Here is a 17,710-nt window from a genome sequence, read left to right as displayed (position 1 = left end):
GCGCCGCGGCGCTCGTTCCCGGAGGACTCCGTTTGGGCACGGACCCGCGAAGATGGCGGAGGCGGCGGAGGCGGCGGAGGCCGAGCCCGCCGCCTTCAAGCGCCCGAGCCGCCCGCCGCCCGCCGCCCCCGGTGACCCGGGGCCCAGCCCGCCAGGACCCCCCCGCGCGGCCGCTGCCGCGCCGCCCGCGCCGCGCTACGAGGAGCCGCCGTGGGGCAGCCGCCCGCCTGCCGGCTCCGGGTACGGGCTGGAGGTGCTGAAAGGCGGCGTGGTGCTGGGCTCGGTGCGGCTGGAGGACAGCAGCTGGTTCCTGGTGGGGCGGCTGCCCGGCTGCGCCCTGTCCCTGGAGCACCCGTCGGTGTCGCGGCACCACGCCGTGCTGCAGTACCGCGGCGCCGGCTGCTCCCCCGACGACCCCAGCGGCGCCGATGCTGCCGGGTTCTACGTGTACGACCTGGGCAGCACCCACGGCACCTTCCTCAACAAGGCGCGGGTGCCACCCCGCACCTACTGCCGGGTGCGGGTGGGCCACGGGCTGCGCTTCGGCGGCAGCTCCCGCCTCTTCCTCCTGCAGGTGGGTCGGGGCTCGGGGTCGGGCGGGTCCGGAGCGTGTGCGGGGCTGGTAAAGGCTGGCCCGGATCAGGCTCAGGAATTTACCGACTCCATCGGGTGGTTGTTTTACTGGGTGAAAAGCTGTGGGTATCTGCTGCCGGCTCTGCAGCGAGGTGTGGGGTTGCGGGTTTCTGCTGATGCACAGTGAGTGTAAAAGGCATTTTTCTCCAACAGTGTGATGTATTAGGAATGTCTTTCTGTCGCTATGATGCCCCACTAAAGTAAAGAAGTAGTATTTCTTTGTGAACAAGGGGAGCGCTTATTAGTAGGAACTTTGACAGCACATCGTGTGCTGTACACGCACTTCAGAAGCTGCTCATTCCTCAAATTCACCTGGGTAGTTCTGACCGGAATTTTTGCCTTCAGCCTTCAAATTACAGTTATATGTGAGATGGATCTGACTACAAGTACATAATAATGCTTATTTCTTCCTTCCCTGCTTTTGAAAATGCCGTTAAAACTAATATATTTTTGGAATGCAAACCATAACTAATGGTCTAAATAATTCCACTTTTTGAAGAGCAGTGTAATGACGTGTTTATGTTATTATATGTAATTTGCATGTGTGTTGAAAATACTTGTTTGGGGGTTTTTAAAAACACTTCTGCTAATTTTCTGTTTGGACTTAGGGACCCAAAGAGGATCAGGAGTCTGAGTCAGAACTAACTGTGACTGAGCTGAAGGCCCTGCGCAAGCAGCAGCAAGCAAAATTAGAAAAGACAATGTTGGGAGAGGATTCTGATGAGGAAGATGAGAAAGAGGAGAGAAGTGAAAGGAGTCAGAATAGTGATATGAGCTGCTCGTGGGGAATGGGTAAGTGATGATGTATCTATTGACTGATATGCATTAGAAGATCTGTAAGCCAGTTTTCTCTGAATATTAGGGTTGATATTTCAACTGGCTGCCAAGAGTCACAATCCAGTCAAAATTTTTGGGTACAAATTAATCCTTTTGCTGTTAAAAAGAAAGGTATGTGACAAGCTAACCTCTGGTGAGCTTGTTTTAAACAGGAGCTCCTTTTAAACAGGAAGAGGTCATTTGCCTATGCCTATAAAAGGCCATGAAACTTAGAGTTTAATTAATGCTGTTTGGTTTGTTCTTGTGACGATGTTAACACTTTTGCCCAAGAGGTGCAATTTAACTGCTTGAGACTTCTATGCAGGATGTCTTTACATTTAAACAGGAAACCCACATATTAAAGCTAGATAAATTGTAATTAATGAGCTTTTTGCAACAAAGTGAGTTGGTTTTTTCAAATGAAAATGTGTAAGCTCATAAACCTTTGAAAGTGCTGAAACTGACATGGATCTGAAAAACTATCATATGTTGGAATAACTAATAGCAAAAAAAGGGATCTTTTTGGATTGGGTACAGAAATAATAAAGTTAAGGGAAGTAATTTTAGTAATTTTGTGACAGCTGCTACTTCTTTCAAATGAATGCTTTGAATTATTGAAATATACTGGTGTTCTCTTTCTGATGTTCCATGCGGTTTTTTTGCACTTTGTATGTCTTCTAGGTGAGGATGCTGAGGACGATGAGGTTGAAGAAAACCCTATTGCTATTGATTTTCAGGATGTTCAAGATGCCTTTTATGTGAAAGATCCTAGGAAGGCCCTACAGGGCTTTTTTGATAGAGAAGGTAATTTATTTCTTTTTTATTATTATTAAATTTGATTCTCTTCTACTTAGCAAACTGTTATTTTGTTGCTTATTTTTGCAGGGGGATTTAAGGTGTGATGTGGGAGCAAAACCTTTCTGTTACATTGTGGTAACATTTTTTGTTTCATCAGGTTTTGGTGGGGATTTGTAGTGGTTTGCTTTGGTTTTTTTTATTAAAACCTGGCTCACCATTGTGTATCTGAGACTTAGTTACTAATTCCTAAACTGGGAATTGCAGTGAGTATGTTGTATTCCTCTGGACTGACACTCAAACTTCACCCATGCTTTGAAGCTATGTTGAAAAATCAAAACCCAATTTCCAGACTGTTTGCTTTGGAGATGGCTGTAATTGTGTATAATTTTAAAATGGAAAACTATTAAAAAGACAAAAGGCAATAACTAAGTGATCTAAAGTTTCAGTGGTTGCTAGTGAAACTTAAAAAAGAGTCACTTACTTGCTAAAGTGAAAAATCAATCTTCAAGACGAACAATATCTATGAATTCAGATTGCAAACTCTTGTTGCTTCAGCGTCATTTACTTTAATACGTACAGAGACAAGATTGTTTTTTTCTTTGAACTATGTGTTCCTAAACAGGCCACTTAGAGATTTTTTGATCTTAAAAAGCCTTGATTTTGAAAAAAAACCTCCAAATGAGCACACCAAATGAAGATCCCATGACTTTAAAAAAAAATAAGTAAGGCAAAATCATGATATGTAACAAGAGCTTTTTATCGCTTTTGTTTACACAAATGTTCCATTACATTCTTCTCTGCTGTAAAGATTATTCCTGCTTATTTCAAGTTTGGTTACTACGTCAACTTTCTTTTCTTCTGCAGGAGAAGAGTTAGAATATGAATATGATGATCGTGGGCATAACAGCTGGCTGTGCAGGATCAAGTATGTACATCTCCATTCCTTTGGTACATGGAAGTTGACTGTTGAATTTGCAAACAAAAGCTGAAGGAATTACTACTTGTGTCACACTTGGCAAGGAGGCCAGCTAGAATTAGACCTAAGCCCTGATACTGAGAAAAAAGTCCAAGGATCAGTGCCTAGTTCAGTGTCTGCACTCCTTTCTGTTCTGACAGGATTTGGTTTTCCTAAGGGATGAAAATTGGGAAAGCAAGAGTCTAGGTTTTTTCAACTCCCCTTGTTTAGAGCAATATGTGAAAAGCAATTGAAATACAAGAGAAGAAACTAGGAAACAATCTCTTTGAATTCCTATTGGGGAAGATCAGAAAAACCCCGAACTTAATTCTGTGTGCCCAATTTCAGTTCCTGTATGGTATAAGACAGTTTTTGGTGGGTTCCTGATAGAGGCCACTAATGTCATTCTTTCATAAGGCAGGAGAAGGTGAGGTGGAAATTAAGTCAACAAGCCTCAACATGGTAATGATTGTACTGCTTAAAAGTCCTTTGCTTCAGCATGGAAACTATTTGTTACTCATGTTATATGGGTACAAGATACCTGTACTTAAAATTATTCAGGGACTGACATTTAACCTTTTAACTTTCTGTATTTCCAATGGAATAAATAGAAGAAAAATTATTGTTTGGACTAGTGAAACACAAATTTACTTGCATGACTAGGAAATCATGCTTGTGTTTTGATTGGTTCTATAGGAAATGAAAAGTGGAAATATTTAACACAAAAAAAGATTAAAATGAAATGGGAAGAACAATGCCATTGTAAAATACCTGAGTAGCATCCCTGAAAAGCTCCTTGTATGTGAGCTGTTCTCTGATCCTTCAAACTGAACAGGTTGCCTGTGGATGATGCATCAGGGAAGCAGCTGGTGGCAGAGGTTCTCCATTCAGGAAAAAAGAAGGAAGCAATGATACAGTGTGCACTGGAAGCTTGCAGGCTGCTCGATGCTCGAGGAGTACTGAGGCAAGAAGCAGGTGAATAACTGTGATCCTTCTAAATGCCCTAAATTAGGGATTTGAGATTGCTATCTTGAATTTGCTTTATTACTGAGTGGTATGCAAATCATTTTGTTTTTTGCCTTCTCCCATGCCTTTCTCAGTATCCCGAAAAAGGAAATCAAAGAACTGGGAAGATGAGGATTTTTACGACAGTGATGATGACACCTTCCTCGATCGAACTGGTGCTGTGGAAAAGAAACGACTGAACAGAATGAAGAAAGCTGGTAAAATAGAAGAAAAACCAGAGACTTACGACTCCCTGGTAAGAATAATTATTATGACATGTTGGGGTTACTCTCTCATGCCTGTATTATATTATGAATAAGAAGAAATTGTAGTGGATCATGGCAGTGGGTGAATGAAATGCCAGAACAGGATACTTTTAACTTAGTTTTAAATCATCGGAAAATAATTCCAAACTTTTAAGTCCACAGGACACATCCCAAAGAAATATCTCATTCTGCTTCAAAGAATAAGAATCCTGGATTGACAACTATTATGTCCTACAAAGACAATAGGATGTGAGGGATAGGAGGGGTTGGAGGGTACAGTGGTGGTGTAACACTGCTGCAGAAGAATTATGCATACTTTCATGTTTCAGAAACTGTTTAAATAATTTTCTATGTCAAGGAATGAATAAGTTGTTTAGGAACAATCTAGACTTCTAATTTTTTTCAGCCCAGGAAGTCCTGGTCAAAGCTTAGAAGTAGAAAAGTGGAAGTAATTTGATGGGATACTTGGATAACTGTTAAAATGAGATTTTAACAAGATAAAGTCTTCTAAGCATGTTGTTCTCTCATAGGTCACAAAGCTAAAAGAAGCAGAAAATGAGCTTTCTGAGATAACAGAGAAGCTGAAGGTTTCAGGGAAAGGTAAGGTGTGAAGTTTATTTGATCATAGTGCTTTCCATACAGAAAAATACAGAGCTTAAAGTATCTTAGGGATTTCTCTTTTCAAAGGTTTGTGGTTTGGGTTTTTTTTTCAGTGTCCACTTTTCACAAAGGGATAGGAAGGTTTGCAGGTCACTGAGTTAACTCGAGAGAATTCTTACAATCTTCATCCAATAGTTTATGTACTCTGTTTATAGTCACTTGCTAATGACTGCAGCTTTTTCCAAAGCAAGCAACATCTAAGTTAAAGTAAGGTGACAAGTGTACAAGCTTCTGGAGTTCTAAGAGGGTGAGTATTATTACTGTTTATCTCCCCATATTGCTGAAAGTGACCCAGTTTGAGGAATGCTGTTTTTTCAACTCCTTAAAAAAACATTTATAAGGGAAGAGGAAAAAACTTTCAGAAAAGGTAATATATTTTCTTTCACTTCTCTAATTGTAAACACACTGTGAAATGGAAAAGCAGGAAGAGAGAAATGTGGAGACAAAGCAGTTGACACTTAACCCGTATGTTGAGTGTACATGCCAGTACATGAGGGTGCCATTCAGGTTCTAGGATTATGCCTTTGTTTCTAAAGGCAGAGCCTTTCCAGAGCAGGGATTGTATCTGTTGGTGAGTTAGCTTTAAAAGCAAACTGTACCAATAGGTGCATTTTGCTTTCTGTTACTGATGATGTCTTGTGGAGTAAAAGGAAAGCAGTAGGGAAATGTGTTTAGGCTGGGTCTTCACAGAAAAACCTTTTTAAAAGAGTTGGCATTAATAAAGGTTGCAGCATTAGTTTGTCAGAAGTTTCTGTCCAAGAAGCCTAGCAATGTGACAGCTGGGCTATCTTCTGTGCATTATATGGTTGTGTTTCATTCTAGTTATTCAGGTCCACACCAAAACTAATTTGTATCAACACTTTTATTGGTGACTGATTATACCAGATCCCTGTTCAAAGAGCACTACCGTTCCACCAGGCATTCTAACTGATGTTCGGTGTATTTGAAGCAATTGTTTTCAGCCTTATACTTTTGATAAGTAGTTATCAATTGACTAGCAAAAGAAGCTAATGCTTAGACTGGAATTACACCTCTCAGGCAAGCTTTCATATGTTCTGATACCTTTGTTTCTACTGATACTGTTTCTCAACAAGACTGTTGAATATTGTAGTAGAGGCTGGGTGAAGGGAGAGTCAGTCCAGTTTTATACTTCTGCTAACACCATGTAATGCTGCAGGCCCCCTCCTCACCAAAACCTGGCCATGCAAACCCAATACACGTACTTTTGTAAGTTGCAGGTGGTTACACAACTAGTTCAGAGCTTTGAAATAAAGTGCATTCTTGGCACTTATTGAAGTACAGAATCATTCAGTATTGGATGGGAATTCCCTAGAACTAGACCAGGATAAAACAAACATAGCAAGTATTGCATCAATCATCTGCTTTGTTTGGGTGTTTTCTAGATCCTTGGGTTTTCTCTTATTTGAATGGTTTAGGTTAATCACAGATGTTGAGAAAGCCAGGAGCAGGGTTATTGACCATGGAACATTCTTACCAATGTCATGAGCTATCCAGCAAAGCTGCTGCATTACATACAGTTCTGAAACCTTAATGCACTTTTGTTTGCTCTAAATGATTATTTGGAGCCTAAGGACAAGAGTGTAGAGACACCAGTGAGTGAATGACAGGCTAAATTGCTACACCTCTTACCAAGCACTTGGAGAAATTAAGTAGTTGTCTAAAAAAATCTCAGTCGAAATTCACAAATTGTTCCCTGGGGTTCTTCAGAACTAATTACTGATAGACTGACTTGGTATCTCTCATTCACTGATGCTGCTGAATGCAGATCAAATATATGGAGCTCTTCAGTCTCATCTTTGGTTGCCTGTTCAGGAAAAAATACCAATAAGTTGATGGTGCAGTAAATAGCCCTGTAGCTTTTTGTCACTGGGATATAAAGTACAATAGACATGATTGATTCACCTCATAGTAATGTCAGATTTTACTTCAATAGTGTAGAAAACTGCTGCAACAGATCAGGAATGCTGACTAACTCTGCAAGCTGAACTAGCTGGTATTAGGCCCTGTTGGTGGAATCGAGCAGAGAATCCAATTTGCAAGAAGGGGCGATCTGACTCCCTCAGCATCACTCACTGACCAAAGCACTTACACGGCTGTGCAGTACAGCAGTGAGCTCTGAATTTAATTGTGGAGCTGTAATTGTTCTGAATAATATGACTACTCACTAAACCACATCTTTGTAATTTGATGTTTAAATCAAATTATCATTCTGCTCCGCTCCTGCCTGCAAGGAGGTTCAGACTGATTGTTAACAATACCTTTTCATTGTTGGTTTTTATCTTGGTTCGTATAAATAGTTGTTATGAAAAACAAGAGTATTTCTATCAGAATTTCTTTTATGACATGTTTTGTCATCATTTATGCTTGCATGGAGGTGGATACTACAACTGTTTCTTATCTTTTGAAGCCTATTAATTCTGTATATCTTTGAACAGTTACTGTTATGGCTTTCATGTCTTTTCAAATGGTAAACTCTGTTTCGTTTTACATCAGAACTATCCTTTTCAATTGAATCAATTTATGAGCATAAATCTTATTAGACTTCCCTCTAATTATTTAAGTCTTGTAAAAGTGCTCAAATATGTACTCTTTAGAATAACTGTCTGTTTTATTTTTATGAATTTAAAATTTCAAGTGCTACTTAATTAACTCAAGCTGAACTGAAAATAACTCAGTGATCAAATAATTACGCTTGTGCATTTATACAAAAACACTTATAAGGCAGAAAATACATATTGGATTTGCCACTTGTCATTTAATATTAAAAGGCAGAAAACTATCTGTCAAAAGACTTGTTAAAATTCTGGCAAGAACATTCTTCTTTGTTTGCCTCCAGGTTATTTTTGAATACCATATAACAACTTCTGAAGCACTGTTCAATCCAAAGAAAGGCATTTTTCTGGATCTTTTTGTTTGGTTATTTTAAATCCAGGTGTTAGGAGTCTGTATTTATTTTTCTTAGTCATTAGAGATTTAGTTTTACCTCCTGAGTTTTATTTTAATTAGTCAAATATGCAAAATATTATTAATATTTTGTAATTAATTGGAGTAGAAAGACTGTCATTATTCTTTTTCAAGTTCAAAGCAGTTTTCTTGCAGAAAATCTAGTCACAACAAAGGTAAGTTCTGCGTGATTGGCCTAATGCGTTAAATTGGTTTTGTATGCACCTTTTCAGGGGTAGAAGGTGGCGTTGATTGATTTTGAACTTTGCAAATGTTATGACATAAATATTCCAGGAAAGTTAAAATCGGATTCCCTATGCAGTGGTGTAGGTTTTCTTGTGACTGAGATTATTTAATTTTGTGACTACAAAAAAACCCCTAAGCCACCTTTTCAGGGAGAGCAGATCTAGAAGTGAGATGTACAACCAGGAATAATGCTCACAAAGAAACATTCAGTTTTAAAAGAGGCCTTGTTAGGTAAGTGAATTAAAGTTTCCTTTCAGGCTTTTGTTGGAGAAATGCTTTCATCTTTCCAGGCCTAACAACCTCTGTTATTTCACTAGTCAACAAAAACTCACTGAGAGGATAGTTGTTCCTGTGTACCTTATTCTCTAAAGGTAGGACCTGATGGCTACAGTTCTTATCTCCCCACCATAACATTATGTCTCTCCCCTTTATCTTGCCTAGTCCAGTCCCATCCAGCAGCTCAAGATTCCTTGGATGAATTCATGACCGAAATAAAATCAGGAGGCACCTTAGACAGCGTGGCACGAAAGAAGCTTCACTTGCGGTCGTTTGAACTGAAGAAAGAGCAGCAGAGACTGAAAGGGTTAATAAAGCTTGTGAAGCCTGCAGAACTGCCTGAGCTGAAGCCCCAGTAAGTCTTGGTGAAAACATAAAACGATTCCTTTTCCCTTTATTGTTATCCATGGGCAGCTGTGCAAGCCCAGTAAATAGACAGCTTTCCAATCACAAAAGCAGGACAGCCTTCCAGACTACCTGGCTCATCTCTTTAAGGAACTGCTGTGCCTCTGGGCTATTGCAGCATCCATGGCTGAGGGGAATGCACAACACTGGAGTAAGACCAGCCCAAGCTGGCAGGATGACACGGGTAAGGGACTGGAAGCATAGTGTTAGCTTCTTTAACTTTTTTCCCAACCTGCATCCAAAAGGAACTGAAGAATTTTACAGGTATTATATACAACATGAAACCCACTTTCACTCTGTGAAATGTATTTGGAAGTCAAATGTAGTGGCTGTTCAACTACTGCCTAGCAGCACCACTGCAGTTTGAGAGGGTGTGTGCTGGGTTCATTATTTGCTGATGGCAGCTTGATTAGAGGTTAATTACTTAATTCGTTTAAATTGAGGTTTGGCCTCCAAGTGTGGTTTTATATATAAATATGTGTGTATGTATGCATGCAGTTGAATTTAAGGGAGTCTACATGATACAGAGGGTTTTCTCCTTGTTTATTTTTTGCTTCCTGTTATGGCACATATCTGGATCCTACAACATATATGTAGGATGGAGGAGTCCTCTCTTGCAGCTTCCTCCTTGGATGGTGCAAGTGGAAGAGAAATAAAAAGATTTTTTGTATATCCACTTCTCATAGGCAGACTTTTTTTTTGCATTTGTCTACATAAGATTTGTTCGATACTTTGTATACTGTTTTCCTTTGTGTCTAATTTTTATTAGGGGTGGGAGTTACAGTCTGAATGCAGAGAACAAGCCTAAAAAGATGAACCTGCCTCTCTTCGGTGCAATGAAAGGGGGGAGCAAATTCAAACTGAAGACTGGAAGCCTGGGGGTAAGTTGGACTTTTAAGTGTTGCAAGTCAGTGGCTGTTTGTGGGACACCTCAGGCTGTGGAGGCTGTAGGTGGCAATTGTGTCTTCTCACACACACGGAAATAGCATGGAGGTCCAGTCTGTGGCAATGGAAGGTGCATGGACAATGAGCAGTGGTGTTGGAGCAGTTGCCATTCTGTGTCCTTGTACAGCCAGTTTCCTGGGCCACAGCTGTGGTCAAAAGGCAGTGGACGAATAGAGACAGTCTGGGGGCATCAGGTTGAACCAGTGCTCTACTTCAACAGCTGGTCCTTTTCTTGTTCTCTGTCTTGATAACCAGGATCACATCCACAATTGATTCAGTTTCCAGTGTCCCTCTTATGAAAAGACTGTACTTCTTGTTTATGGTCTGGATGTATTTTTTCATCTTCCATCTCTACTAATAACTTTTCCTTAAAACCTAACTATTTGTCATCCTGAGAGTGTTTCCTTACCAGCTGTCTCTGACAGTAGTGTGTGTGCTTTCTCCTGTAATGAGTATCTGTGACAGCTGCCTCTTTCTTGGCACTCATGCACAAGTCTTTGTCTTGCAGAAGTTGCCTGTTAAGCGTCCAGACATCCCTGAAAGCTTGTTAAAAACAAAAGATGATGGACCAGAGGAGGAGGAGGAGGAGGAAGAGGAAGAAATGGAAGAGCAGCAAGAAGCAGATGCGGTAAACAGCAGAGTATCAAACCTGGAAATTAAAATGACAACAGAGAAAGAAACAGGAAAAGAAAGTCTTGCTCCTGATGGCTCTCCTTGCAATAACAAGAATCTAGAATCCCTTCAGGATGGTAAACTGTTATTTCTGATTTTTTCAGTAATGAAGATGAGTCTGTTACTGCTGATTTTTTAAGAGCTATGTGAATCAGATGTTTGAGTCACAGGTTCTCCAGCCTATTTCTTTTCCATAGTTTTTTTGCCGTGAGTTCAGAGTCTGTGTGGCAGCAGCTGAGTATCACATGGTTCTAGCTGAAACTCTGCTTGGCAGTCAGTGTTTCATGCTTTTTGGTAAAATAGAGTAAATCTCCCGGATGTAAGAAAGTCCTATTTTGTTAATCCCTGTTTCCATTAAATTGATTGTCCAAATGAAAACAACTGCAATGTTTTGTTGGCAGTAAAAGTGACATAATAAGAAAACAAATGTCTGTGCCAAACTTCAGATCCATTTGTAAGGAGGTAAAACAATTTCAAAAGTGGTAATGGAAAGGTATCTTTGAGCTATCTCCAATCCCTCCTTTTCTGTGTCAGCCTGATGCATTTGAAAACTGAGTAATGATGTTTCTCATTGAAAAATATTCTTGATAACAGAAAGCTAGGTCTAGCTTCTTGGCTTAATGCTGGACAGGTTGCTGCTGAAAAGTGTTCTAACAGATCACAGAATTTTCTTTATTGTATTGCAATGGACTTGGTGGATGAAATAATTGGGAAGACTTTTGAGAGTTCTCCCTGAGACAAATGTAGCAAAGAGTTCCCTTCTGCACTTGGTCTCAGGGATGCAATCTGCTCATTCAAGTTACTGCAGTGCCCACCGAGCTCTTTCTTTTTTCTGTTACAGGTGTTGATTTTCTGCCTGAGCCAAAGGTACTGAGGAATGAATCTCAGACAGGACCCTCACAAGAGAAATCCCAAGGTGAACAGTACAATACAGACAATTTTGTTGTACCATGTGGGTTTAGAAACTGACTAAAGGGCTTCCTGTCTAATGTGGGTCAAAGGAAACTGAGCCTAATCTAGAGCCTAAAGAATCTAGAATTGAACTGAAAGTCTGTGTTTTGCTTGGGAAGTGGTAAGTGTATGGTAAAGACAAGTCACTTCCACTACAGTTCTCCTTGCTTTTCATAGTCATTAATTGCTTTGAGATCCTTTGTTTTAAAAAAACAGTGTGAGAACAAGAATTAATTTAGGAGAATATGATGATGCTTTTTACTCCCTTATTCTTTTGCACTAGCTCTTAACACTACAGAAGGACAGAACTTCCTTTTATAAAGTGACAAATGCTACATAACACATTAGGTAATAGTCTGCTAGTGACCTCGATGATGCCTCTGCATGTATGCACAAATATCAGAGCTTCAAAATGAAGAATGTTGGGTGTACATGGTGGAGATTTTTAAGACCTTTCTATTTTTTCATAACTCAGACTCCTAAGAATCTATCCTCATCATCTCACCCATACCCTTAAGCCATGAGAGTATCAATATTTCAGAGACGAAGTGGAAGAAAACCAAAGAATTCTTCTCACCCATCAGCTCTGAAGTTTGGTGTTTGTTTTGTTGGGGTTTTTTTAAAGCAAATTAGTCCTGCACATTTCCTACTTGTTCCTTTCTAAATCAATCACTGCAGGGATTACAGATAGTGTCTTTTAGAAAATAAACATCTGCCATTAACTAAAGTTAACATTACAGAATCACTAGTAGAGGATCTTACTAAACTGCATTCAGTTACATGACTGACAGTGTATTTAACATAAGTTAAATCTAGGAAAAACAGTAAGATGTGCAGCAATATTTTTCTTAAGTATGAATTGTGGTGCAGTGAGATATCTTGGATTTCCTTATGGATGTATTAATTTTTATGTGAACTTCCTGTAAGTTCATTTCTGTAGAATTGGTCATTTGTGCTGTGTCATAAAACAAATCTGCTTTCTTCCCAGCATCCAAGGTAGTAAATAAGGAACCTGAAGAGACATCTGAGAAAGTTAAGAAAGTCCATAGCTCAAGCAAGGTCAGTTATGACACTATGACTCCTGCAGCTTGAGAGAAAATAATTTCTAGGCTTTTTTTTTAGTGAAATAGTAACAATTTGATGGACTCTAACTTGGTGATAATAGTGCTTCTCTGCTTGACTAAGACCCAAATGTAGAACTATATTCTGCTATTGAACACAGATTGTGGAGTCTCCAATGAAAAGGCAAAGCACAGCATTTCAGACATGCTAGAGGTTCTCTGTTCAATCACAAAAGTTTTTTTTTTTTTTCACCTTTTCACTTGGCACTTACTAATTGCTGCTTCTCCGGTATCACAAGTGTTATAGCACATAGGTTCTCTCCAGGCTTTGAAATGTCAATGCAAAGTTTTCCTTGGAGAGTAGCCTGGGAAATACATATTGGCTTACACAGAACACTCTGTACTAAAGCTGCAGTTAGTCTGTATCAAACCTCATCCTTCTCTGTAAGATGGGAAAAGAGATGAGTCTAGGAGATTAATGTCTTTTGCAACCAAGTTGTCACTGAATTTGAGTGGATGTACCAGGTAATGTTTCTCCTGTGCATAAGATTTGTATTAAAATGTCAAGTATGTGAGCTTTGCACATTTTGGGACTCAGTCAATTGTCTCCTTCCTGGAGCTGGGAAGGATCTTCTCTGACAGCCTAATGATTATTGTGAGGCTCTTCTCTTTAGAGGGCATCCCACCCTTCTGCTGACTGCCATCAGAGGAGATGACTCTGCTTGGTGGACCATGAGTTCTGACCACTGGGGCAGTTTCTTTGTAGGGACCATCTAATTTTAGCCCTGCAGCACTTACTGAACCTCAGTTCCCTGCATCCTGTGTGTGCTGACTGCTGCCTTGTTAGTCCTGGCAGAGGACCCAGGGATTGGGTAGGCACAGTCCTCAGAACTGTCTTTTGTTGCTGGCCTTGCTAAAGATGCTAGAGAAATCAAGAGTATATTTATAGTGGTAAAGCTCAATTTTTACCACTTTTATGAATATGGGAGGACAAGGCAGTTTTTCATGCTGAGGCAGTCAAGTCAGCACCTCTCATCAGCAGAGAGTTTGCTCTAACACTGAGCATTCTCCAAATGCCAGATGTATTAGATGTATTCTTTCTCCCATCACAAATCACTTTTTCCACATGCTGTCTCTGCCTTTGGGCTCAGATCTTGCATGGAAAGTATCAACCAGAAGTCAGCTTTTTCTTTTTTTTGTAATATTTCAATAACTTTGAATCATGTAAAACTGGAAAAACAATTTTCAAGTGATTGTTCACAAGCCAGATTTAAAAGCTGTGCAACTCTGCAGTCTCATGTTTTGGAAAACATTAGTCTTCTAAAAAAGCTGTTTTAGATGTTAATTTGGGGAAGAAAAGTTTTTGAGGGAATGAAAATTTGCTTCAACTGCATAACTTGAGACTGTGTAATGATACTACAGAGTAATGCAAATCAGTGCTGAGTAACTTGGCATTATTCTGAGCTCTTAAGTCTTGCACTCTACAGTTGTATGATTTTTTTCCCTGTAGTTGTTGAAAACAGAAGTTGTTGAGAAAAAGATGCTGATGTGGCAAAACTTAAAAATCTAGGGACAAACAGATACTGCTATGTCAACAACTGCATTGCAAGTGACCTGTTTTGGTTTGCTTTAACATTTCAAGATGCCAGTGAGACCTGAAAAAATTCTTTTCTTTTTGAAAACCAAGCTGTCCTTATATAACAGCTGAACTTTTATAAATTCCAGTTTGAAAGTCACCTTAAACCCTAAGTTTTCAGTGGCATTGTGCATTGAAATCAGTAAAGCACTTATTGAAAATCCTACTCTAAAGCCTTCCCCTGCATAAAGAAATCTTATGTCAAATGATACCACCAAACATTAGGTTTATACTGCCCAGAAGTGAACAGGTTCTGTTTTGAGGGGGAAATTGGGCTGGATGACCTCCAGAGGTCCCCGCTAACCAGCATTTCTGCTAGTCTGTGACTAATAGAAATGAACTGGGTCTGTTTGAGGGTTTGATGTTTCTTCTGTATTACTGTTTTCATCCCTGACTCTTGTAGAAATAACCCTCTCAGTATTTGTCTCTGAATTAATGAGAGGTTTAGTGGCTGTGACACATTGGTGGAGGAGTGCAGCACCTTAAAAAATCTTCACTCTCTTCGCAGGTCCAACAATCTTTTTTTTCCTCACAGTACCCAGATGATGACCCAGACTACTGCATATGGATTCCTCCTGCAGGTATCAACCATTTCCTTACTGGTTTTAGTCTCATAACTCAGGAGTCTTCCTAATAAGTTGTCAGGATGTCCTTGTAAACCCTTGAGAAAAAGCTAATTCAGGAATACTTCACCCAGAACCTGACGTTTTGTGGCATATTATGCCCCATGTTTGTTGTATGGTCATGCAAGTCCTGCAGTGAAATACAGACCATATCTGTAGTAGCTTCATGGCAATGGAGAGATACACCTGAAGTTTGTTTTTCAGTTTTGTAACACCTCAGAGAGCTAACTGCATTCACACATGGTGGTATGATGATCTAGTTGAAAGACAAGCTCAAACCTTCCCTAGGGATAAATGCTCCAGCAATGTTAGTATTTTCAGTTTTCACTGAAGTCTATGAAATCCAAAAATGCTTCTTTGCAGGTTTTTTGCAAAAAACATTGGAATACAAACACATTTGTTTTGGCAAAAAGTCTTGATAATGCTTTGGTGAAGGCACTGAATAATTGATGCACTCATCCAACATATGTTAAACTTGAATAATTTTTTTTTCTTTTAGTTCCGGGGTGTTTTTAGCTAGGTGAAGTTACTCTTAAACAGGGTAATGAATGTTCAGTTCCTCTAAAATAGAAAACTCATTTTCATGCATTGAGGTTTTCAGAGTAAGCTCAAAGCTTAGCCTTCACTTCATAGCTTCATTACTATAATTTTTGTAAGGCTGTTGCAAGGTTATAGAAATAAGAATAAATTTCACTGAAGAAAACTGTAATTTAGTGAATCATGCTTCAATGAAAAGACTGCACATCTCTGGCATATGAATCCACAGGAACAGAATACTGGATTCCGGTCTGATCTGGGATAGTTAAGCAATCTGTGTCCATATGAGGGAGCTCTGTTTTCTATCTCTGCCTGCTAATAAATAGTAAAATGTTCCTTCTAAGCTGTCGTTATGAGGACTCCAGAAAAAAAAACCCAAACAAAACAGCCACAAAACCAGGACTACCTGATGTAATCTTGACAATTAGTAAAATTGAAATGAACTGTAAGTGTAAATCAAAAGACACATTGCAATATGCAGCCTTTTTATCCTCTGTGCTTGTGTGCCTGGTGCTATCTAGAGACTATTTCATACAGGGATACACGTTTCTCTTAGATGAGGGGATAAAGGAATAATGCAACTCTTCCTCTTTGTCCATTAGGTCAAAGTGGTGATGGCAAGACTCATCTCAATGAAAAATATGGCTATTAAGCGTCCAGTGCCCCAGAGTACATCTGAGGCTTGAAGGAACACTCTCTGCTTTGGACTCTTTAACTACACATGAAGTGAGGGATAAGAGACTTGGGTTTTCAAATGCTGTTTCAAATTCAAGGGCATCAGCAGCTGCTCTGGCTCTTAGCTCTCCATGTGTGTCCTCTGTTTGTCTTCCAGATACTTTTGTAAAGTAAAAGCCCACACATTCTTCTGCCTCTTCTTTCACTTTTAGCCTTGTTTGTTGTTTTTTTTTGTTTGGCTTGAAACTGTAGGTTCATTTTTCCTTTTGTAAATAAAAGTAGACAAAAATGTTAAAAGAATATACATCTGTATACTTACAGGCTTGATAAAATTTATTCATGTTGGGTTTATGCAATTAAAATAAGAAACACTATGGTTTGTTTCTGTGGCTGCTGTTTGAAAATACTGTCATGGTAAACACCACTTAAAACTTGAGGGTACTTTTTTTTTCCTTTCATATGGAAAAAAGAAAAATTTCTGTTTTGCAAAGGAAATTGTTTTCATTTCTTCCTCATGCAGCTGTTGGAATACCTGGTATGGAGTGGACAGGAAATGGTGAGTGTACAATGTTATAAAGGTCCAGCAATGCCAAAGAACTGAAGAGGCTGGCACTGCTTATCTTGAGTCAGGGAGTAACAGAAGAAACAGATGGAAGGATATCCTGGGAAAGCCTGTAATGAAGTGTGTTCTTCTCGTGTCGCAACACGAGCAAAGTGCCATCTTAGTGCAGTTCAAGGCATGCTTGCTCTTGGCTTATCACTAATATCATTTTGAATGTCTGTGTGATTAGGCTATGAAATTCTTTGCCATCAAAAATTGTTAGAGACACAAATGAAGTTAGGTTCAAAGAGCAAACAGGCATCTTTATAGAGAGGTGACAAATAGAAGCTTCTTGGAAGCTCCTAGTGTTTTCCCTGTACCCCAGGGTCCATTGGTGCAGGCAGTTTCCCCCCCCCCCCCCCCCCAGCAAGGGCAACCTCCTCATGGCAGTGTGAATGGAAGTAATCAAACAAGCAAAGGGCAAGTCCATGTTCCCCAACCTTCTGAGCCTGCACATCAAGTCCTCTTTGGGGTGGGGGGGAGTTGAAGAGACCAAGGGAGTGTGAGTAAGCTGGAGTGTGCCCCAGGGCTATGGAGTCCTGCAAGGAGGCCAGCAAGGGACTGCCAGGACCCTGGGAGCACTGCCCGACCTTCCTGTCCTTGCCCAGCCCCTCTGGGCTCGGACAGAAAAATGAATCTCTTCTGTTTGTTGCAGTTCAAGTCCAGCTTTGAATTTCGAAGCAGCACTTGGGACCTGTAGCCTCCAGCTCAGTAACACGGCCATCACTCATCAGCTCACCTAAATAAATAATCTTTGTCTGGGAGAATCCCCTGGGTGACTCAGGATTGTCCCAGAGCCTGTGCTGTGGTAAAGGCATGGTCATGTAGGATGTCTGAGGTTTTAAATGGCTGTAGGCACAACCATACAGGAGCAAGGAAAACTGTAGAAATTGCAGTCTTGCAGATCAAGGACACACATCCTTTGGTGTGCTTCCACCAGCCAGTGGCTGCATCCTCATGGACAAATCACAGGAGGGCACGTTAG

At 40.2% G+C, this 17,710-nt stretch overlaps 2 protein-coding genes across 3 annotated transcripts in view; one reads left to right on the top strand and one right to left on the bottom strand.

The window, feature by feature from the left end:
• Window positions 1–51: 51 nt before the first annotated feature.
• SLC4A1AP (solute carrier family 4 member 1 adaptor protein) lies at window positions 52–16,498 on the top strand. Of its 2 annotated transcripts, XM_082276981.1 has the most exons (14): window positions 52–574; window positions 1,242–1,425; window positions 2,131–2,253; window positions 3,112–3,172; window positions 4,038–4,177; window positions 4,303–4,463; window positions 5,004–5,073; window positions 8,785–8,974; window positions 9,794–9,905; window positions 10,478–10,718; window positions 11,483–11,557; window positions 12,581–12,651; window positions 14,798–14,870; window positions 16,052–16,498. In XM_082276981.1, the coding sequence occupies exons 1-14, from the start codon at window positions 53–55 to the stop codon at window positions 16,099–16,101; spliced, it is 2,073 nt and encodes a 690-aa protein (XP_082133107.1). In that variant the 5' UTR covers window position 52; the 3' UTR covers window positions 16,102–16,498. The 2 variants fall into 2 exon arrangements, with proteins under 2 accessions (XP_082133107.1, XP_082133108.1); XM_082276982.1 differs by lacking the exon at window positions 12,581–12,651.
• LOC309570272 (uncharacterized protein) overlaps window positions 6,025–17,710 on the bottom strand; it is a 104,383-nt gene continuing 92,697 nt past the window's right edge. Inside the window, exon 4 of the mRNA XM_082276985.1 lies at window positions 6,025–6,958. Coding sequence (XP_082133111.1) covers window positions 6,812–6,958 — 147 coding nt within the window. The 3' untranslated portion in view covers window positions 6,025–6,811. The remainder of the gene's footprint in view (window positions 6,959–17,710) is intronic.

This window comes from Coloeus monedula (assembly GCF_965178545.1).
Source record: "Coloeus monedula genome assembly, chromosome: 2".
Lineage (NCBI taxonomy): Eukaryota > Metazoa > Chordata > Aves > Passeriformes > Corvidae > Coloeus > Coloeus monedula.
The sequence above is the reverse complement of the archived record's forward strand: the minus strand, read 5'-3'. Positions and strand labels throughout refer to the sequence as shown.